Source organism: Melospiza georgiana, chromosome 5 (assembly GCF_028018845.1).
Source record: "Melospiza georgiana isolate bMelGeo1 chromosome 5, bMelGeo1.pri, whole genome shotgun sequence".
In the NCBI taxonomy this organism is placed as follows: Eukaryota; Metazoa; Chordata; class Aves; order Passeriformes; family Passerellidae; genus Melospiza; species Melospiza georgiana.
In genome coordinates, this window is record NC_080434.1 from 32,985,993 (window position 1) to 33,009,051 (window position 23,059).

At 52.4% G+C, this 23,059-nt stretch overlaps 2 protein-coding genes across 2 annotated transcripts; both read left to right on the top strand.

Annotated features, from left to right (window-relative positions):
* The first annotated feature begins 3,961 nt into the window (after positions 1-3,961).
* PPP2CB (protein phosphatase 2 catalytic subunit beta) lies at positions 3,962-12,220 on the top strand. The gene is made up of 7 exons (XM_058024744.1): positions 3,962-4,115; positions 8,386-8,595; positions 8,790-8,963; positions 9,176-9,265; positions 9,886-10,047; positions 10,867-10,985; positions 11,460-12,220. Exons 1-7 carry the CDS (start codon positions 4,014-4,016, stop codon positions 11,530-11,532), a joined length of 930 nt encoding a protein of 309 aa, XP_057880727.1. The 5' UTR covers positions 3,962-4,013; the 3' UTR covers positions 11,533-12,220.
* Positions 12,221-12,310: 90 nt separating this feature from the next.
* GSR (glutathione-disulfide reductase) lies at positions 12,311-16,687 on the top strand. Its single transcript, XM_058024334.1, has 13 exons — positions 12,311-12,439; positions 13,185-13,211; positions 13,433-13,521; positions 13,963-14,032; positions 14,176-14,323; positions 14,440-14,494; positions 14,572-14,671; positions 15,112-15,198; positions 15,386-15,547; positions 15,650-15,761; positions 15,843-15,974; positions 16,136-16,269; positions 16,392-16,687. The coding sequence occupies exons 1-13, from the start codon at positions 12,311-12,313 to the stop codon at positions 16,539-16,541; spliced, it is 1,395 nt and encodes a 464-aa protein (XP_057880317.1). The 3' UTR covers positions 16,542-16,687.
* Positions 16,688-23,059: the final 6,372 nt, after the last annotated feature.

Below are 23,059 nucleotides of genomic sequence, written 5' to 3' on the forward strand. Positions count from 1 at the left end.
GAGCTGCTCCCTCGCTGGCTTTTCAGGCTCAGCCACTGGAGCCAGTGAGGAAGAGGAGGTGCAGGTGCCTTCAAAGCTGCCCAACCCTAAAAAGCAGCTGGGATTCTTGTGGCTGCTCGGTCCAAACATAGGTGGGCGGGCACTGAGGGTCTTGGAGGGGATGAGCCTGCCCCTTGCTTTGTAGCAAAAATTGGCTTTTAAGGAGAATGGAGGTGGAAATTGAGTCCCAAAGGTGCCTCCGTCTCCTCCCAGCATCATTCCCGAGCCTGAGGTTTTCCAGGTGACACCCACCTCGGATGGCGTGAACAGGGCCACCCCCTCCAACCCCCCACCCTCATGCGAGCTGCTTTTTGGACAAAATGAAATCTGACTATATTTTATATCGATTTGAAAACAAAGTCTGATATTTACCCCTGTTCTCAACTGAATTTGCATATTGTTGTTTGCCACGATATTTGTTCTGTCCTCAAATAAATTTGCTTACTTGTGTAGTCTTAACTGTGTGCTCGGATTCTTGCCATCAGATTTACCCCTGCTCCAAGGTGCCTGCACCACAGCTCTCCTTTGAGCGCTTCCCAGGGAGAAGAGAAGGAAGTTTTTCCGGGAGGGGGAATAATTTCAGGCTGTTAGTGTTTTTGTCTCCCTTATCTCCCATTAATCTCTCCGGGGCTTTTCAATTTGATGCCCTTTCCCCCCGCAATCTTCCATCATCGGCTCCTTCTATCCGGGTAAGTGCGCGGCAGAGGAGCGGCTGTGCCTCAGCCCGCTTCATCTGAGCTATAGAATTGTTGCTAACACATTTTTTCGGGGTGAGGCATTTCCGACGGCAGTGTTTTGCATTTGGGAACGGAGGGATTTACGGCCGCGAGCTGCGGGCACCGCCGGCTCTTCCTGCACATCGCATTAGCGAGACGCTGGCATCAGTCACCGGAGCCGGCGCGGCGGAAGGCAGTGCCCTCCGAAGGCTGCAAACCCGATTTGCACATGCGTTTCCAGGGAAGTAATCAAATCAGCCGGCAGGCTCGATACAGGGAATAGGCAAATGTTCCAGATTCGCCTGCGTTTGCAAACAGAACCTGTTGCAAGGCTTGCAGGTTTTGAGGTTCCTCCCCCTCCCCAAAATAGCTGTTTGGGGATTAAAATTGTTCCAGGCTGCTGCAGGAGGACATTTTTTATTCCCTGAAAGATGCAGCTGTGTCCAAGAGGAACATTTTGGGAGGATCCTTGTGAGGGTTTGGCTACTCTCCTTTCTTTCGGAATCCATCCCTGTGCATACATCACAGCAACAGAGTCCATTTTCAGAGATTCATCCCCCTTCTCCTGGCAGCATTCTCCCTCTCTTTGCCTCTTTCCTCCCCTCTGACTTCTTCCTGGCTTTTGTTCCCAGTTTACCAAGATGTTGTAATGTTCCCTGCTGCTCCTCACAGTGCTGCCCATGGGGATAGATGCCATCACGGGAAGGAGGGAGACAAATCCTCTGGGGAAACCCTGGGAGAAAGAATCCAGGCTTCCACAGAGGCTGCTGCCAGGTAGGTTTGCCTCCCATGCACTACAAAAATGCTGTGTCTGCACCCCAAAATGTGTTTTAGGGATCTGTATCCTCGTGCCACTGCGTGGTCCAGTGCTCCCCTGCACCCTCACAGGGGGGTCAGGGGCCCTGAGCAGCTCCCACTGGGTTTGTGCACCCTCATCTGCTGGCAGAAGGAAGAACTTTACTGATTTATTTCATTTATTCACTGTGGGGTGGGTTTTTATCCTCTCTAAAACACAGGAGTCCAGCACCCTTTGGGAAGCAGTGGATAAGCCCAGGCAATGCCTTCCATAGGCATTGCTGTTTCTCCTGTGTTCTGTATCGCACCCTAAAAAAAACGAGTTTCAGTGGAAAAATCACAAGAATAAGAAAGCAAGGTATCCCATGGGGGAGTTTAATGTTACACAGCCAACAGTAATGTATTTTTTAATAAAATGGCCTTTTATGCCACTTTACCAGCATTGCCTTTTTAGAAGGTTCTAGCAGAGAAATGAAGAGATTTTTAGAGAAGGTGGTGGAAAATCCTGCCTTCATTAATTCCCTCTGGGTGAGGCTTGTCAGTTTTCCCTGCCAGGGAGCCTGATGAATGTCCCCACTGCTGCTGGGAGACTCTGCAGGCTCCATCCCTGCCACTCCTTTGCAGGAAAATCCCCAGCTGATCCCACGAGCTCCCTCTTTCCAGCAAACCACGTCCTGTTGCTCTGGGGATGCTCCTGGCTCAGGCTGTGGGGTTTTGCCAGAGCTTTGCAGAGGATCTGCCATTGGATCGATACCTCAAAACCTCTTTATTCCTGACAGGGAGCCAAGAGAAATATCTCAGAAAATACCTTTCCATTTAAGCTTCCCCTATTAAACATTTTAATGGTGGCAAGGAATCAGTAAATCGAAACTTAGCACCACGGCATGCATGTCCATGTGGGCTTTGTTTGCTCAAGTTAAATCACGAGGAAACCTCCAGAAACTGAAAGATGGGATAAAAGTTGCTTTTGGTTAAAGGCTGACCTCCTGAGGCTCAGGATGCCCTTTTTTGGGTCATTTTGGACAAGGCAGGGGTGTTTTTTATTGGGGGTGCTGGATGCCCTTTTTTGGGTCATTTTGGACAAGTCAGGGGTGACTTTTATTGAGGGTGCTGCTCTCCTGTATGCTTCGGACTGGGAAGATTTATTGTTCCCTGCCACAAGGCTGGGTTTGCCTTATCCCATGGCTGTTCTGTGCTGCAGTGTCACAAACATGGGCAATATGGTCAGAAATGATCTTCTGGAAAACAAATCAAACATCCAGAGGAGTGTGAACACTTCCTGGCAGCTATCTTTACTGGGAACTGGACTGGCGAGCAATTGTCATCTATAACAGTAGCCACAAGGTTGTGTTTTATGTAAACTGCTCTCTTTTACTTTGCTAGCTGTTTTTAGTTAGAAAATTTACTTCAGGGATGTGATGTTGTGAATCCTTTCATTTTTTTTCCCCTCAGTTCAGGGTGAATTCCTTAAATCTGTCTGTTTTACCCAGCAGAGATGAAGGGAACTGTGACCAGCATGAGTGCTCCTGGTTGGACAGCCTGAGCAGCTCCTCAGCAAAGCTCAGCCTTCCCATCTGACATGAACAAACACACCTCATGGACTTGATCTACCTTGTCCTGCTAAAAATCCCAGGGAAATTTAGCCTCAGAGGTCTCCCAAAATCCCAGTTCTTGCTCTGTGGACACTCCAGATTGTGGCAGTGTCACACCCTCAGTTGTTGCATCTCTGTCATGATATTGCTGCTCCATTTGGCTACAGGGGAGACAGCAGAACGAGTTCAAAGGAGAGAAATAAACAGTACTAGGTAGGAATTCGTGCAGGTCTGTCACACTTTAAAGCTGAGGGCAAGGTGACTAGAGTGCCAGATTGTAAGTAAATATATTAATTTTACTGCTTATATTCACTGACCGTGTATCATATTTGGCACATCATCGTACACGTGATGAAACAAAAAAAACCCTCCAGTTGTGTTTATTGTCCCACAGTATTTCACGGGAATACGGCGAAAGGAATGAACACCGCACATTCACTGAGGGGCAGACAGGGACTGTTACATTCCCAAGCCCTGCTGCCAATGCTTGTGACTCGACATGCACAGCGGGCGCAAACGCGTGTGAGGTTATCCTTTTTCCTTAGAGAGAAGGGAGCAGTTAATTCCTTCTTCCTTCGCCGAGCGCAGCAGCCATAGCCTCACGCAGCCGTGAGGGGAGGGGGCGGGGCAGAGCGGAGGGGCGTGGCCAACGGGGGGGGCGTGGCTCTGAGGCCGACTCAGCGCGCCGGAAGCGTCGGCGCGCGGCGCGCGCGGCCGTGGGCGTGGCCGGAATTGCGCAGCAGCCGCGGCAGGCGGGGGGCGCCGCCATTACGCGGAGCGGAGCAGACTCGAGCGGGCCGCGCGTCCCCGGCCGCCGCCGGCACCCACAGGCGGGCCCGGGCCTCGGGGGGCCCGCCCGGCCCCCCTCGCCATGGAGGAGAAGGGCTTCGCCAAGGAGCTGGACCAGTGGATCGAGCAGCTGAACGAGTGCCGGCAGCTGAGCGAGAGCCAGGTCCGCAGCCTGTGCGAGAAGGTGAGTGCGGGGCCCGGACGTTGGCAGGGCGGGACGGGGCCCGCGGTGTGTCCGGCGTTGGCAGACGGGCTTGCGGCCGGGGCGTATCGGGCTCTGGGGGGCGGCGTGCTGCCTGTGGAACACCGGGCCTGGCAAGAGCGGGTGGTGCCCGCGGGATATCGGGCTTTGGGAGGCGGGGATGCGCCTGGCGGGATATCGGCACTGGGAAAGCGGCTGGTGCCGGTGGGTTTGGGGTGAGCGGGATGGTGCCTGTGAAGTATCCGCCATTGGATGCCTGGAGCGGTTTCTGTGAGATTAGCGTGGCCAGGTCGGTGTCTCTGGAGTATCCAGCGCTGGGACACCGGCGTGGTGCCGGTGGGGTACCCGGTGTGCCGCACAACATGGAGGAGCCCCGCGCTGAAAAGTCGACCCCCACTCAGTGAGGAAACCCACTGGCTTCGAGGTGGGACCTCGGGAAGCAGAGATGAGACCCAGAGAGGCTCCCTGCCCGCTGAGGGGACCAAAATAGAAAGAGGAATGGTTGGGTAAAGGACACTGTCGGCTGTTCTGGACAGGCCTTGGCAAACCGTGCTCGGGTTTGTTTAGTGGGGAATGGGAAAAGCCTTTTTTTCCCATCAGGAGAAAGGTCCTCAGACCTGTGCTGGGTGTTGTCTGAGTAGTCTCTCAACGCTGCAGTCTGTGACCAAGGGAAGATTTTCCTTGCCATATTCTTCCAGCAGATCCTAGCACTCCTTAACGCCCAGAGAGCTTCTGTTTCCTTCCCTTCTTTTTCATTTTTTCAGTCCCGTGCTAGGGCTGTCTGTTTGTTTTGTGACTCTTTCTTCAGAGCTCCCTCAGTTGTGAGGGAGTTGTGGCTGTTCGGGAAGCTGGAGTAGTGGCTGCTGTGTTTTGGGAAGCAGATGGTGGCTGGACACACAGGAAATAGGGAGAAGCTGGGTGGGAGAGCTCAGCTGGAGGTGGGGAGGGTGTTTGTCCTTCAGGAGGCAGATGACAGGGAAGTGTGTCATCTGTCACAGCACCTCGTTCTTCCAGGCTGCTGGAAACTGATGGAAACGACTGGGGCATGAAGGAAACACTGTGCCCTGCACTGACTTGGCTTGTTTAAGTTTTGGGGAGTGGTTGTGTCACCCAGGAGAGGAGCTTACAAAAACCTCTGGGTGTGCAGCCCTGCCACAAAGCTGGTTTAGTTGGTTTCCTTGAAATTATATTTGGAGAAATCCTCTTCTCCCGAACACTTTCTAGCACTCTTGTGTTTGGAGCTGATTTCAGAGGGGCCCAGTGCACTAGTGCCTTTTGCCTCAGGTTTCAGTGTGTGGGTGAACTGAGTACTAAAACAAAAAATCAAAATGAAGTGGGGGAAAAAAATCTAGAAAAATCCGAGAGTTATTTGTGTGGGTCATTCTTGGTTTACGTACTGGCATAGTGGGCAGTGATGAGGGAGGAATTGGACACAGTGGAGGTGTGCCTAGTGACTGTGTACGCTTAAAAGTTGTTGAAATTTGCAGCTGTGGAAGTGGCGTTCTGTCCTCACCTGCCCAGTGGTAACCTCGTTAGGGAGCTGATCTGCCCCTGTGGCTCATACAGGGGTGAGGTGAGGGAGGTGCTGTTCCTCACTGTGATAACGTTGTTCCTATTCTGTTGGTGTTCACAATGGAAATCTGCTCAAACCCCGCAGAAATTCGGAGGCTGATAGAAAGATTAATTCTGGTCACTGCTGGAGCACACAGGCGGGGGAGTTGAGAGCCACCCTGCTTAATCCAGGTTTTTCACCAAGATGGTGAAATGGGCTATGGAGGAAGGCAGGGAAAAGGCTGTCTCCTGAGTTAAACAAGCAGCCATCCATGGACATCCCTCTCCTTGCAGCTTTTCTCTCCTCTCCTGGTTCTTGGGATGTGTAAGAGGGGACACGGTCCTGTTGCAGGCAATTCCTTGTGCTGTGTTGTGGCTGGCAGTGTTTTGTCTCTCTGTTGGTGCTGCTGGTTCAGGAGCCTCTGGGAGCACCTGGGCGCCTTGGCAGAGGCTCTGGGTGTCCCCTGCTGCCTCATTCCTGAAGGGTGACACAGCTCCATCCCTCCCATCCCTCTGACTCCCATCCCACTTGGCTGGTTCTCCTTCCAGCCAAGCTCCCTGAGGTTCAATATCCTCAGCCCACTTGGTGGTACAGTAGTTTGGACTGTGGACATTGGTGGGTTCGAGGTTCAGGTGAATTTTGATCCCAAACTCCATGCCTGGCTTTGGATTCCCAGAGAACAAGCCTCTATCGGTCAGACCAAGCTGAGGGAATGAATCCTCCAGAAGGAATGGAGTTTTTCTTTTCTCCAAGGCTCTTGAGAAGCACCCAAGAAGTTGAGGTGATGGGCAAGCTCACAGCCAGCAAATGGGCTGCTCCTCAGAGGCTCTCTGAGCACAGACAGGCAGCCATTGGTTGGGTTTATTTAATACGAGGGAGGTTTATTTAATAAAAACACCTAAAAGCTGCTGCTTTTTATCCTGACCTGGATATGGTTTTCATCCAGCGCAAGTGGGACAGATGCACAGGAAGCTGATACCATTAGTCACTGTTTTCTGCAACAAAGGTAGCTAAATTTTGACTTCTAAGTCATAGTTATTTATTAGCCTCCTGGATTAAGTGAGTGCTGATGATGCCAGGCAGCCTGCTTGCATCAGAGGTTTTCATTTTTACTTTGTAATAGTGCTTTTTATTTTAAGTCATTTGATGGCAGTGTTCACACTGCAGGCAGTTAGTCACTGCTTTTCTGGGGTGTTTTTATTGATGCTGAGCATTTTGAGAGTCTTGTTCTGCATTAAAAAATCACGTAAGGGCAAACTGGGGCTCCCCAGCCTGATGTAAACGAGCTCTGCAGAGTTCAGATGACAGCCTGGATGTGTCCACGTGCACCTATGAGTGTCCTGCCCACAGGGTGAGCTAAAATGGGTGCAGGGGAACAGCTGCTTGGCAGCACAAGGAGTCGCTCCTGTCACCTGCCAGCTCCTCCTTCCTCATCAGGGGAAACTTCTGGGTTCTCCTGGCACTGACATTTCAGTTTGTGGGCTGGCCCCCCTTCCTGGGATAGGTTTGAAGGGAGCCTGTTTGCCCTGTTCCTGTGGAAAAGGAGCCCTGCTGAGCTCCAGCTTGGAACAAACCCCTGCCTGTTGCTTTGTGCAGCAGCCAGAGCACAGGGAGCAGCTGTTTTGTGGGTTTATATTTGTCTCTCCCAGAGGGTGGAAGCTCTCCGAAGGCGCTGTAAATGCTTTTAAAGACCTGCGAGCAGAATCTGAGTGCTACTACAGCACTCACATACAACATGTTCAGCAGTTCCCAGGCACAGCCCATCTCAGCAAGTCCATGGGCAGGAGGTCACTTTAAGGACCCCTCAGGTTAGGTTCTGTGCAGAGAGCATGCTGGATGCAGTCCAAACTGTCCAAACTGCTTGGGGTGTAGTTATTCCTTCCAGATACATGTTTTTCTGAAGAGAGGCAAGGCAGAAAACATTGGAATGGGAATGCAGGCGTCCTCAGAGGGTATCCTTGGGAAGTGGCTCCCTTCTGGCAGCACAGGGTGAGCCTTAGCTCATCCTGAGCTAAGGGATATGGCAAGGAATACCCAGATCATCACCTGCCTGTGACTGCTCAGTGCTGGTGATCTTCCAGCCCTTTTGTTTGGATCAGATGGAGCCATCCTGTGGGTGTTCCCTGTGCCTCAGATGTGCCAGGAGCGCTGATCAGCATCAGTCAGTGAGCTGCAGGCAGCACAACAAACCTGGTATTTGATAAGGATAATGAGGTGGTGCAGATAGGCTACATGGCATGGTTGTAATTAGCAGAGGAACTGCTGGGTGTGGAAGAAGAGATGACTAAATCCAGGGATGCCATCCCTCCATCTGTGGTGGTTTTGTTGCCAGCTGGGTACAGCCAGGGAAGCTGGTGCTGGCTCCATATGTTCCAATTGCCTCTGTCTTTGCTTTCCAGTTGTATGTGACTCGCCTGTAGAAGTTGCTGAACTGTTGTGCTTGGAAGAGGATTGGAATTTTGTTGGGCAAAATGTGCCCCGGGCAAGGAAATCTAGCCTTGCTGTAGTAAACCTGCTCATCCCCCTGCACTGGGATTTGGGAAGCATCCCTTGTCTGTGCTCACCTACCAAACTCTTTTCCAGTGGTCATCTTGGGCTGTGGGGATGACACCAGTTTCCTGTGGGAATGCAGCAGAATAACATCACCTGCCTCTGGAGGAGCTTCCTCCTTTTGTGTCCTAAACGTGCTTTCCTTGCCAGGCTAAGGAAATCCTTACCAAGGAATCCAATGTGCAAGAGGTACGCTGCCCCGTCACCGTCTGCGGGGATGTCCACGGGCAGTTCCACGACCTCATGGAGCTCTTCAGGATCGGTGGCAAGTCTCCAGACACAAACTACCTGTTCATGGGAGACTACGTGGACAGAGGCTATTACTCAGTGGAGACAGTGACTCTGCTGGTGGCGCTGAAGGTACGGCTTGGGAGACTGGGGATAGGAGCTGGGAGCTGGGAGCCATTTTCTCCTCCCATTGACGCTGCCGTTGGCTCGGGCATGATGGGTGTAAATGGATCCGTGCTGGGAACAGAGTGCTGGGCTGCTGTGGGTGATATTCCATCACTCCTTGTTTCCATGCCTCTGCTAAGGGAGGTTCTGTCCGCCCCCAGGTGCGGTACCCAGAGCGCATCACGATCCTGAGGGGCAACCACGAGAGCAGGCAAATCACCCAGGTGTACGGCTTCTACGACGAGTGCCTGCGCAAGTACGGCAACGCCAACGTCTGGAAGTACTTCACAGACCTGTTTGATTACCTGCCTCTCACAGCTCTAGTAGACGGCCAGGTGAGTGTGGTGTGAAGAAAAGCCTCCTTTCCCTCCCTTTCTGCAGGCTGTGTTGTGTGACATCCAGAGGAACAGTCCCAGACAAGCTCCTGTAACTTGTGATCCCAGGATAAGATGGCTGGGGTTGGGAATGAGTGTTAACAGAGTTAGACCCAGCTGGTTTGGAGGTTATTGCTCCCACTTAATGGATTGCTCTTTTCTTTCTGGAACAGATATTCTGCCTCCATGGTGGCCTCTCTCCATCCATAGATACACTGGATCATATCAGGGCTCTGGACCGCCTGCAGGAAGTTCCACATGAGGTAACAGAATTCAGAAACTTAAATATCTGCTGGTGGAAAATGCAAATGTTTTCTCACGTTGCAGTCCATTTAGACATGTGGTTACACATGGATTATGGCCTTTCCAGGAGCTAGAGCAGATGAACATTTGGGCAAAACACACATAAGTCAGTGTACTTTGATTACAGCAGCCTACATAAGGAGAGCTGTGGGGGTTTCACAGCTGTTTTCCCTTGAATCGTGGGATTTTTGGGCTTTCAGTCTGACTCAAAGAGCAGGATTTGGCAGGGGAGGGTGTTTACTATCTTCAGCCTCCTCGCAGGGGTGGTTGTGAACTGACAACCACCATGTGAAGCCACATTGTATCACCATCCTTCCTCTGCAGCCAGCCCAGCCTCCCTCCTGTGGTGTTGCACCGTGTTGCAGCTTCCTGGGGCATGAAATCTGAACTGAAATCCACCTTGGAGCTCCGGGGGCAGCTGGAAGTTTTGTTGGGAGTGGCTGGGGCTCACAAATGTGTGCTCAGTAAACTCTTCACGTGCCTTGCACTGAGCAGGACGTGCTGGCAGTCTTGCTGCTGTAAATAAAAAGTGTTTAAGCACCTTTCCAGTGGTCTAACAGAGAGCTCCTAATGTTCCCAGGGTCCGATGTGTGATCTGTTGTGGTCGGACCCGGATGACCGCGGTGGCTGGGGCATTTCCCCACGTGGTGCTGGCTACACCTTCGGGCAGGACATTTCGGAAACCTTCAACCACGCCAATGGTCTCACACTGGTCTCCCGCGCTCACCAGCTGGTCATGGAGGTAGGACAAGCACTGCTAGCCAGGGCTTCCAACACCGGGGCCCACGGGGTCTGCTCTGGGACACCTTCTGCTCACAGGGTTGTCGGCACCTTTTACATAGGTCAATACCAAAGAGAGGCTTTAGTCACATGGAAACAACAAAATAAAGTGACGTGCTTTGACCTGCAGCCTAAATAAGGGGATATTCTGGCTTTTCCAAGCAAATTGCCCCCTCCAAGTAAATTGCCAGAGGGGCTGTGTCACGCCCTGTTTGTGGCAGGAATAATCTTTTTCCATGCTGGTTTGTTCTTGCTCAGACTGCTGCTACATCCAACAGCCTGTCCCATAGTGCTCAGCAGTCAGATGTGACAGGGATTATGCCATTTTTGGCTCTCTACAGGCTATTCTTGGATGTCTTGCTGGAAGAATGCCAGGTGGGTCAATGGAGCAGATGCCTTTTTAAAATCTAGTGCAGGTAGATCCCTTAAGCAGAACTGTGTGTCAGAAGTCAGTGGCATTCAGCAGGCAAATTGTCACTTGTGATGGAGGAAAGCTGAAGGCATCCCTAAAAATCCCAAGGCTTTTCAGTGGTGCAGTCCATAATTTACAAGTGAGGAGGGGATGATCTCCTGTAGGCTGCTTGAAGCTGGTTTTGTGAGGTACCTGCTGCTGCTTCTTGTGGTAAAGCATCTATTTTGAAATGAAACTAAGTCAGTTGGAAATACTTCAAGAAATCTGTAGTTTCGCAAGTGCCTCAGAGAGTTTCAGGCCTGAAGAGGAACTTTGGAGGGGCTGAGGTTTAACAGAGACCTTTTGTTTTTCCCTCTCTGTCCCTGGCAGGGTTATAACTGGTGCCATGACCGGAATGTGGTGACCATCTTCAGTGCCCCCAATTACTGCTACCGCTGTGGGAACCAGGCTGCTATCATGGAACTAGATGACACTTTAAAATATTCCTTGTGAGTATGCTGCCTTGGGCTGGGCTCTCCTTCTAGCCACTCTGTGAGGAATGGCTGTTCATTCCCAAAGGGGTTCTTCCATGAAAAGCCAGCTCAGACCACTCTGGAATTAACGTGTGCTCTGCCTTAAAGTAAGCAGTGAGTTAAGCTCCTAAAAGCTTCTCTTCCTGGCGGTCTGGAGAATTGGAGCTTTTGCCCTTCAATCTCTTTATTGCCTAAGCTTGATGGAGAGAGTGAAAACACATGGCTTTATCTATTTGTTTTCATCTTTGGTAAGATGAAGGAGAGGGTCTGAATTGTGCTTTCAGCTGCTCACCTGAGAAAGTGGTGACGGGCTGCTGGGTCACTGATGAGTTTTAACTCTTGTTTGGGGTTGGAATGTTACATGCAGCAGGAAAACAAGCCTGGTGTTTATCATAGCAGTGGAAAGTGACTTGTGGAGGAGGGTAAGTGATCCCTTTTTGTTTCCTGCAGCCTCCAGTTTGACCCAGCACCTCGTCGTGGAGAGCCTCATGTTACCCGTCGTACCCCAGACTACTTCCTATAAACCTCTCCCAACCTTTGTAGAAGGAAGTACACCTGGCATTTTAAAAAAGCAACAATATTTACATGTTTCTGTAAGAAATCAGGGTTCGTCTCAACTCAAATCCCCATCATGGACCAAAATGTGCCATACAGAGGACGAAGAGCATTTAGCACAACTTGAGACTGAATTCCTTACGACATTCTCTCTGTCCCATGCCCATCAGCCCGAAAGTCAGTTTGCCTGCTGTATTTGTAGTCATTGTTTTCCTTCTGGACTGTTCAGAGAGGAAAAGGTAACACTCTAACAACACTCATCTCCTCTGACGCTTCTTTGTACATTTTTAGTTCTAGTGTTTAACTGGCATGAATTAGAGTTTGTTTTCCAGGGAAGTGTACACTAACTTCATCCCCCACCACTCTTTATTTTATTGGAAAGACCGCTCAACTTAACTGGAGAAAGGAAGTGATTCCTGCTTGGGAGTACGTTGTCATAACCCAGATAAAAGCGTTCCCTTTTTAGCTCTATTCCTGTTCTGTGCTGATCCTGCCCCCTTTTTTTTTTTTTTAATTGTTTTGGGGTATTTTCTTTATTTTGTTTTCTCTTTTGTTATTTCCCACCCCCACCCTTCCCCTCTGTATATTTGTCCTGGAAGTGCTTGCAATCCTCCTCGCTGTACCTGAACCAATAAACTCGCCGTTGTCAGCCCCAACACGTGGTGTCGTGCAGGGCCGGGCGGGACCGGGGCGGCACCGGGGGCGGTCCCGGGGCGGGGCGGCGGGGCCAGGCCGAGCCTGGAGCGATGGCGGCGGCCGCCTACGAGCTGCTGGTGCTGGGCGGTGGCTCCGGGGGGCTGGCGGGGGCCCGCCGGGCGGCCGAGCTCGGCGCCCGGGTCGCGCTGGTGGAGCCGCAGCGCCTCGGCGGCACCTGCGTGAGTCTCTTGGCGGTGCACCCGCACCCGGGGCGGGGAGGGACGCGGAAGGGGACGAGCGACGCGGGGCCGGTGCCCTCTCGCTGACCCCGGTGACTCAGGGATGGTGGCGGAACCCCCGGGGGGTCGCGGTGCGGGAAGTGGGAGAGGAGGAATCGCCCTCCCGATGTCCGGGCGTTGTGCAAGGACCTGCCTTGTCAGGCTGAAGCAGGACGGATCCCAATCCCCCATCTCCACCAGCTTCTTCCCGGCAGTTTCCAAGCCGTTTGCAGGATGCCGATGGCTCCTGGATCCTGTGTAGCGCAACTGCAAGGCGGTAAAGCAGAACTCCAGAGCATGGTGAGCTGGTAACGAGCCAAAAAACAAACTGGTTCCTCAAGCAAGTGAGGGACAGGCTCTAATTTTATGCCCTAAATGCATTCTGCTGGGAAAATTAGCATATTAGAAGTGCAGGAAAAGGATGGCAAACACCTTTCTGCTAGTAAATAATTTTTACAGTCTGAATGGAAAAAATCCCCTTGTGTTTGAAGGCCCCACCTTCCATATTATCTTTCAAGGAAGTGAAAGAAAACGAGCAAACCGCAAGACCTTGAGCCTCCCAGGGCGGTTACACCCCTCTTTTTCCAGGAACCCCTAATCCTGCCTTTGTTTTCCTGAGCAGAGAGCTGGGATGTGGAATGCTCTCTGGAGTACTGCCTTGGGAAAACTGGGCCTTGACACTGAGACTTGTTCTTATTCCCTCCAGGTCAATGTTGGATGTGTGCCCAAAAAGGTGAGGCTGTTCTGCCACCGGCTCCAGTGGCGTGGGCTGGGTCTGCTGTAGGTGCCTGCCAAATTTTAGGGAGGTGCTGGCACAGGGTGTGGGGAGGAATTGAGCCATCGGGCTGCTGTGGGCACTCCGGGCAGAGGTGAGGAATCAGGCAGCCTGGCAGGGGTTTTCCCAGAGTGCCAGCAGTGCTCCTGAGCGAGCCAACCTGGGGTTTGCGTGGGCAGGTGATGTGGAACACGGCGGTGCACGCAGAGTTTGTCCACGACCATGCTGACTATGGCTTTGAAACTGCGGGTGTCAAGTTCAACTGGAGGTAAGAACAGGAACCAGTTGGGAATCAGCATCTTGCAGTGAGTGTCCCGCAGGGAGCATCGCACTGTCTGCTGCCCAGGGGTCCCTGCCTGCTTCCAGGCTCCCGTGGGCTGTGCAGAGCTGCTTACAGGGCCAGCTGCGTTTCGGAGAACAGGGAGCCAACCTGGCTCTGGGAAGGACAAACACAGGGAAGGCAGGCACAGAGATCTTGCTTTGGTGGGGAAAGGGTCATAGGGAGCCTCTTTATTTTATGGCATGGCTGTCCACATGCCAGAGGGGTTGCGTTCACAGAATCACGGTTGGAAAAGACCTCTGAGGTCATCGAGTCTAACCTTTGACTGATTACCACCCTGTGAACTGGAGCATGGCACGGAGTGCAAGGTTCTTCCTGAGCTCTGAGCTTCACCTGCTGGCAGTGATGGCATTCCCTGCTCTGTTCCAGGACCATAAAGGAGAAGCGAGATGCCTACGTGCGGCGCCTCAATGACATCTATGAGAGCAATGTGAAGAAGGTGAGCGTGGGATGTGTTTATCTTGCAATCCCAGTGGCAGAAGTGATGGATTTTTGGCCACTTTTTCAGCCCTAATGGATGTCCTCCGACTGTGGAAGCCCTGCCTCCATGCCGCTGTTAACCCCGTAACTGTAACCCCTAAGGCTCACATTGACATCATCCGGGGCTACGGCAAGTTTACCGCTGATCCCGAGCCAACCATCGAAGTGAACGGGAAAAAGTACACGGCTCCTCACATCCTTATAGCCACGGGAGGGCGCCCGGCTGTCCCTTCCGACAGCGAAATTCCTGGTGAGCCTGATGAAATCCCCCGGGCTCCCAGGCTGGGGAGAGGTCTGCCCAAGCAAAGCAGGCTTTGGGAGGGAAGGGGGACAGCTGAAGGGTGCCAAAGCATCTCTGCTTTGCAGGTGCCAGCCTGGGGATGACCAGTGACGGCTTCTTCGACCTGAAGGAGCTGCCCAGGTAAAGCGGGATCCATCTCCTGCAGCCACCGGCGCCATCTCCAGGTGGCTGCACACGGCGTTGTCACTTCCCTGCAGGCGCAGCGTCGTCGTCGGGGCCGGCTACATCGCGGTGGAGATGGTGGGGATCCTCTCCACGCTGGGCTCCAAGTCCTCGCTGCTCATCCGCCACGACAAGGTAGTGCCACCCTCTGTCCCCAGCTGTGCTTCCCGCCCCACTGCCATACCCCAGCCCTGGTGGCCAGAGTGATTTCTGGCTGTCAGTTCCTGGTGAAGGAGGGTCTCAGTTGGCACGGGAGTAGTGATGCAGGGGATGGTGGCGTGGTAGCTATGCAGAGGATGGAGGGGACGTGTTTTAGCAGCACCCACCCACAAGCCCGGTGTTTCTGCAGCTATGCGTGTCACCACATCCATCCCCTTGAGCTTTATTTCAAGTCACAACTTGAAAAGAGGAAGAAACAAAAAGAAAATAATGGAGAAACAAATAGAAGTTTGTTAACCACAAGCATCCTAAACCTCTTGGGTTCCTGGGGCAGGGAAATGCCGGTGGAGGGGCTGCCAGGTGGTGCCTTTGCCTGCAGACCCTCACCTGACAGGGTTGGGGGGATCCTTGCCCAGGTGCTGCGAACCTTTGACTCCCTGATCAGCTCCAACTGCACCCAGGAGCTGGAGAACACCGGGGTGGATGTCTGGAAGCACACACAGGTGGGAGAGCACAGAGCAGCCCCGTGCCTTGTTCCATCCCTCCTGCAGAGGCAGTGCTGGGGGAAAGCTGCCCTTTTGGGTGCTGCTTGCTGAGCCATGGTTTTGGCAACATCCCTGCTTCTGCAGCATGGCTGCTGTCTGTTGTTGCAAGGCAAAAGCCATCTGCACCTTCTCCTGCTGCCCTTAGGTTAAGAGGGTCACCAAGTCTCCGTGTGGGCTGCTGGATGTGACGGTGGCCTCGGTGGCACCCGGCCACAAGCCGACAGAGGCAGTGATCCGGGACGTGGACTGCCTACTGTGGGCCGTGGGGCGGGAGCCCAACTCTGACGGGCTGGGCCTGGAGCAAGTGGTGAGATTTGGGGTTGCCTTTGGTCTCCAGAGCCTGTCACAGGGGCCCCACAAGTCCTCCCATCCCTGCTGGAGCGTATGTGTCTGCTGTTTGCCATGGCAGGGCGTGCGGATGGACCCCAAGGGCCACGTGGTGGTGGATGAATACCAGAACACCACCAGGAGAGGGATCTACGCCATCGGGGATGTGTGTGGGAGAGCCCTCCTCACCCCAGGTACTGCAGCCCTGCCCCCTCCCCTGCTCAGCCCCGTGGTGCCACGTGGCTCAGAGTCCCTGTCTCTCTCTGTCCCTGCAGTGGCCATTGCAGCTGGTAGGAAGCTGGCCCACAGGCTCTTCGAGGGCAGGCAGGATTCCCGGCTGGACTACGAGAACATCCCCACGGTTGTCTTCAGCCACCCGCCCATTGGCACTGTGGGGCTCACCGAAGGTGGGGACACAGGGGCTGGGGACACTGCCTCAGAGCTGCTGCTTGCATACTGGAGATGCTTTGATCTCTAGCAAATGAGCCTTGACCAAAGGGCTTTGACTGCTCTTTTGGCATGTCCCGTGTGCATCCCTCTGACTCCTGTTCCGTGGCTTCTGCTGCAGAGGAGGCCATGGCCATACATGGGAAGGACAAGGTGAAGATTTACAACACATCCTTCACTCCCTTGTACCACGCTGTCACCCAGAGGAAGGTGAAGTGTGTCATGAAGCTGGTGTGCACTGGCAAGGAGGAGAAGGTGAGTAGGGACAGCTGGGAACCATGGCTGGCTGTCCTCTTGTTCCCTTGTGGTCAGCTCTTGGGCTGGCATCCAGCTCCCCAAGCCTGGGTCCCACCTGGCCTCTCATTTCTCCTCCAAAGGTGGTGGGATTGCACATGCAAGGGCTGGGCTGTGACGAAATGCTGCAGGGCTTTGCCGTGGCCATCAAAATGGGGGCCACCAAGGCCGACCTGGACAACACCGTAGCCATTCACCCCACTTCTGCTGAGGAGCTGGTGACGCTGCGCTGAGCCTGTGGGCACCGACACCCCGGGGATGGTGGCAAAAATGTTTCACGTGTTTGCAAAAGTGCCTTACTGCTGGGCGGGTGCCTGGAGGGTGTGTCTGTAGGGTGGGTGTGGCTTGCTGTGCAGCGGGAAGTAAACACGCTGATGCTGGCTGGTCTCTGCCCTTTGCTCTCTGGTGCCCGTCTCCCACTGTGCCCAGCCGTGCAGGGTGCTGGCATGGCCCATGGATGTGGTTTGGGAGAAGGCTGGCAGTGGTCAGATTCCTCTTCTGCAATCCCTGGCACTGGGGCTGGGCAGGGAGCAGCAGGAGGAGTAGGACTCTGAGGTCCTTGGGGTGTTCATGCGTGCTGGGGTATCCTGGATGGGCTCCATCGTCCTCTTTATCTCATGTCCCAACACCACTGGCTCTCCAGCCTGTCCTGACATCTCAGGGGGAGTTCAGGCTGGGGGTTCAGGGACCAAATTCCCTGTTTCCAGCCCCATTTCCATCAGCTGGAAGCTCCAGACCCAGCTGGGAAAGAAGAGGCCTGAGTGGGGTTTTGGGGATCAGAATGGGGCTCCCCGTGGTGAGCCTGGGCCAGGCACCTTCATGTCCTGGAAACAGGGACTGAGGCCTGGGTTTGGGGGGCAGCAGGCTCATTTGGCCAGTTTTAGGGTCCTGTAATAAATAAATCAGGCATTTTCTTTGGCTCAGAAATGAGGCAAGTCCCACGTTGCTGGCACTTGGAGCCAAGCCCATGCGGGCAGTCTCAGGGCTGTGAAACAGACTCCAGCCCTATTTGGGGAGTGTGAGTGGGGGCTCATCCAGGCACTTTAAGGCTTTGACCAGAGAGCCCAAATCCTGTATTTAAAATCAGAGAGCCCAAATCCTGCGTTTGGGGCCTCAGGGCACACCCCAGACTGGTGAGACACGGCAGGAGCCGGGGGGCGGAGCGGGGCAGCCCCAGGCTGCGGAGTATGCAGAGTGGAACTGGGAGCATTTGCACCCCGGGAGTTGCTCCCCTTCCTTTTCTCCCCATGCCCCTCTATCACCCAGATGCTGTTTGCAAGGAAAAAATAGAAATTATGCCATGGACAAAAGCATTGACAGCAGAACTGGATATACCTGGGCAGTGTGAGCAGTCTGTGGAAGTCAAACCAGTGACCACACAGAGGGATTTTAAATCGGATACTTGCAGGTTTCATTTTCACAGGAACTCAAATTTTTTTGGCACCTCCTGCTTACATGTTTCCCTGTTGGAAGAGGTCAGTTAGTCGTTTTAATGACCAGATTAGCCAGCACAGGGGAAAACAACCAGCATTCCCTGAATACCTCCATCACTTCCATATCCATCTGCAATCAGGGGCCAATGGACAGCAGCGTGCCCTGAACAGGCTCTGAGGTGGGACTGGATGATCCTTGAGGTCCAAACCAAACCGTTTTGGAGTTCCATGGACAGTTCCATGAGCTCTCCTCGAGTTTATTTCGCATCCTGTCCTTCCTTCTGCTCCCAGCAGATGGAGCCGCCGGCCTTCCAAACAGATGGAAGCGTCCTGGGACACGGATCGGCCCTGCCGCTCACGAGGCCGTTTTTAAAACTGAAAGGACAATATTCTGCAATGAATCCGTGATGAGGATTCCATGCTGATGTTCCACGGGGAATGGGGGAAGCACAAAGCGATTCCCTGCAAGCCTCAGTTCCCTGCGAGTCTCACTCCCCTGCGATGTGGATATTTTGTTGCTTCCATGAGTAACACTTGTTAATCTGAAGCTCGTTGGATTACAAAGTGAACTCGCCGCCTTTTGGGCTTCCAGGCAGAGGGAATGTGAATATAAGGAAGTGATGGGGAGACAGAACTGCAGCAGTGTGTGTGTGTGCAGGGAGAGCTGGGGTAGGAATTCTAGACAAAATCTTCTTACCTGTATGCAGGATCCTCTCTTGGTCTGAGGTTTCTCTGTGGCTTTTTAGTGCATCCAGCTCCAGGCCCCCAGTCCAACATCCTGGATTCTGGGATTCCATCTGCTGCATCACACAGGGCAAACCTGCCCTCACTGCAGTGTCTGTGTGTGGCTGGAGCTTCTCGGCCTCCATTTACAGCACGTGACGATGCCACACAGAGTTGTTATAATTCCAGCTGAGTTATGCTGGAAAAGAATTTGTTGGTTTCAATTGATATTGGGATATTTGCTTGTTCTCTCAAATTTAAATGATTTGTTAAAGGATTAATTTTTAAACTATGCCAGGAATCAAAAGGGGAGTGTAAAAATAGAGAATTTATTCTTATTAAGGAATTATTCCTACATCTATGAAATCATTAGTTGGAAGCCTGTTCTCCTAGAATCTGTCCTTGGGATGCTGCTTTTCTTTCCAGAAAAACCTGATGCAGAGGCAGGTAAGGCAGGACCTGCCATTTCACCATTTCAACTACAGGGGCCACCTGGTTTCACCTGGGCCACACAGACTGTTGTTTTGGTTTTTTTTTCCCTGAGTTCCTGATGTAAAAGCTGGAATCTCTGGAGAGCCTGGACCTGAATGCTGGAGCTCAGCAGGTAGGAGCAGAGTCTGGGAGATGCCACTGTGCTGGGAGCACTCGGAGCTCTGGGGGAATCTGGGTTCTGATGGATGGGGGGTGGCAGGGGTGGCACCTGCAGAGGTAGCTGTGACTTCCTGACCCTTGTGGAATGAGCTTCCCAAGGCCGAGGGATGCCTCAAGCAGAGCAGGGAGGCTCTGCAACGGAACATAGCCCAGAAACTCTTCCAGCCGGGCACCCCCAAAGCCCCGGGGCTTGGCGCCTGGCTTTGGGCTGGGCTCTCGGCTCCCTCCTTCCTCCTATCCCTCCTCCCTGCCTGAGGCAGGAGCCGCGGGGCTGCGGGAGCGGGGGCTGCAGCCTCGCCTCGCTGCTGCCTGCGGAGCCGGCGGGGGAGCGGAAAGCGGGCAAGGTACCCGGGGGGATCGGGGTGGGGCTGCCTTCCCACGGGCAGGGCTGCTCCTGCCTCCCTGCTGCAGCTGGGAGCTGGGGAAAACCGCGGGAGCTCGGTGAGCAACAGGTCTGTGTGTGAGAGAGAGAGAGCTGGAATGCTGCTGCCACTCCTGGAGGTGCCCTGGTTGGCAGGGGGGCACTACACTGCCTGCCCCGGGATCCCGGTGATGCCAGGGACCTGCCGGCTGGGAACAGCCCCCCTTGGCGGGGGGGGGGGGGGATGGGCAGGGCTGGGATAAGGAGCGGTTTGGGATGGAGATGGCAGCAGGTGCCCTTGAGCCTCTGCCTTTGGGGTTCCAGTCCCCGTGTTGCAGGAGGGCCTGGGCTGGGAGCTGGAGTGCTCTGCAGAACTCCAGAATTGGAGAAAGAAGATCCTGGGGCTGTTTGTTTTGTTTTGTTTTTTTCTCAGTGATTAAGACAAGTTTTATTTTGCTCATTTTATGACAAGACATCATTTTATTTTGCTCTTCTATCAGTAGCAAGTACCTCCAGTAGGAGGAAAGTGTCTGGAGCTTGAAGTGGTTCATGTTATCATTTAAATCTGAACCTTTCCAGGGGCTGCAAAGTCTGAAATGCAGTGAGATCAGTTTGGGGTGTTTTGCTGGGGAAAGGGGTGTAAACAAGTGTAACACTGAGCATTTCCTGAGGCTGGTAGGTAAGATGGCACCTCATCCCAAAAGAACAGATCTGTGCTGCTGGGTTTTTTTCCAAAAGAAAATCCTAGCAAGGAAAACTTCCTTGCAGTCCTTGCTGTTTGGACTGCTGTGGGTTGCAGCTGTCATTTACTGAGCAGAATTGGCTTCAACTGGAGTCAAACCAGGAGGTTTCCCAGGTAATCTCTCAGCGTGTCAAATTCCTGACATCAATCAGAGGTACCTATCCGTGTTATCCAGGTAAGGCTTAGAATTTGGTGTTAATTAAAATTGAGTCACCGAGGCAGCAGCAAATGGAAATTCAAGAGCACTAAAAGGATTCAAAGACTCAAATCCTCAGAGCAGGTCACGGGAAAAAAAAAAAAAAAAAAAAAAATCAATGTTTACCTAAAATGCCTGTGTGCATGTGGATGGTGATGTAAAGGGAGCAGTCAGAAGGTAGGAAGGTGCGGGGACAGTTCAGCCCTGCCACAACCATCATCTTTCTGCAGAGGTGACACTTCATTTAAACCTCTGCTGTCACCCTCACCGCCAGTTCTTCTCCTGTGCACTTATTTAAGACTAAAGGCATTGCCTCTGGGCAAATCCAGCATGGGCTGAGGTGGAGTGTTCAGGATCCAACCCCAGGGTGCTGCGCAGGGAGCTCTCCTGTCCTGCCCTTGGGCCAGGCAGGCTGCTCTGCCCAGTTTCTAGTGAGGCCTAGTCCAATGTTCTGCAGCCCAGGAGCTTGGGTGGGGGGTGAGAGGGTGTTTATTGTGACAGGCTTTAAGTCACGGTGCCCTCACTGTGTGACCAGGTCGTGGGCTGTCTGCTCTCATGCCTGTCTCACAGAGGGCAATGGCACTTCTGTGCCAAAAGAGATGGAAATGAAACAATTCCGTGGCTCTGGCTGGTGCAAAGAACCCCCGTGGTGTGCTCTGTGCCTTGGGATAGGTTTGGATTTTCTGGTCTTTCACTTGGCAATGATTACAGGATCCTCTGTGCCCCCCATTTTGGGGGGACACAAACTGCCCACTGGCAGAGCTGTCTCCTGTACCTGCTGCATTAGCCCTCACTGGCTGATGGGCCCCTCAAACACTTCTGTTGTTTGCCAATCCTGTCCTCCACTGAGACTCTCTCATGATTGTCCCACTTTTCAGGGGTGTTTTTTACCTCTATCTACCTGCTCCCCAATTACTCCCCTCAGTTTCAGTGCCCAATGACAGGGCTGTCAGGGAGTGACTCGTGAGCGCAGGCTGAGCTGAAAGGTGCAATTTAGGAGGCTCATGTCCCATTTGGGGGGAATTTAGTGCTGCCAGGAGCCCAGCAGGGATCATTGATTTAGCTCTTCCTATAGACCAAACCCCAGCACTCACTGCTGAACTGCTGGAGCATCTCTCCAGGGAAAAAGCTGTGGCCAGTCCAGATATTCTGTGGGGTCCCTGCCCAGTTTCCAGTGATGGATGGGAAACTGCTACTGCATCCCAGGAGAACTTGAGTAATTTCCTACTGAAAGCTTTTAAAACAGGGACTTGCTTCCAAGGTAAGGCAGCTAAAATCCTATTGCTTGCCAGGCTTCTCAATAAAGTGGTGGCATAAGTGTGCCTGGGTGTGGAAATCTTACTTTAACCTGATTTCAGGGAGCAGTTGGCTGAGATTTTAGTTAAGATTTAAAACAGCCTGTGATGCATCAAATAAAAAATATATTTAGAAGCTTAAAGGTTGACTAAGCATGAAGTAAAGGAGGAAAAAAGGATTATAATGACAAGAAATAGGTAAGCGGCCTTGGTTCTAATGAAGCAGGGTGGAAATGATATATAAATAAAAATATATATATGTATAAAAATACAGAGCCATTGCCAACTTGCTGTGAATGCCTCACCTGCCATTTGCATCTTCTGATTTACAGTTACAATTTGGCTTTGGAGTGAAATGTTTTCTATTCCCAGCTCGAGTGGATGAGTAATCCACAGCTAAGTCTGCTGTTTATTCCAGTCATCCTGCTGATAGCCTTGTTCTCCATCATTTGAAGTTTGAAATCTTTTTAAAAGAAACACCTATTTCAAAAAGCAATACCTACAAACTATTTCCTTTGGCCCCAGCTCAGCCTATGCAGATAAATGACTCTGAGGGGCGGATAAGCAGTTGAAGTTCATTGAGAGGAGATGTGTGTGCAGCTCTGAGATTGGCACATCTGCCTGGGATTGTCTATTTCAAAATGAGAAATTTGCTTCTCAAGGTGCACTTGTTTTTCTTTATGAAAATAAATGTCAGTAAGAAAAAATTATTTGATTGCAACTGGCTATTTTTAAGGGTGTATTTTCTTCCACAGCTCCTTTCTCCCAGCTGAAAACTTACTAGGATATTCGGGCTTATTTGGAGATGAACCACTCTGAGGTATGTCATATAAAATAGGATGGAAATATTGATGGATGAAAACGTTAAATACTTAAAGAGTAAGTTCTATTACCTTAATTCACAAATATCCCCAGAGTTCCCAGCTCAAGCCCTGCATGGCCCAGACCAAACACCTCCTGCACCAGTCCCTGTGGAACTGGGAATGGGGGGTTTGGGGTGGCTGCAGCTCCCCCTTACTCTGGAAGAGAAGCCAAGAGGAGCCCAGAATCCCATGGGCTGTGCACAGGGTCCCTGTGGAACAGCATTTCAGGTTTTTAGTCAGTGGCTCCCTTCCTGGTTCCCTATGGCATGGATGATCCATGAATTTCTCAGGCACTCACAGACCAATGTCCTGTTCTTTTTGCCATCCTTCAGGGGCTGTGTTTTGCCCCTGGGAATTTCTCACTTTTCAGCAGACCAGGGATCATTTTCCAAAGTGGGAAACCTTGGGAACTGGGATTACTAAGCTCAGGACAAGGGAAGAACAAATTTTTTAGCACTTAGCACACTGAATGTTCTTCATGGACAGC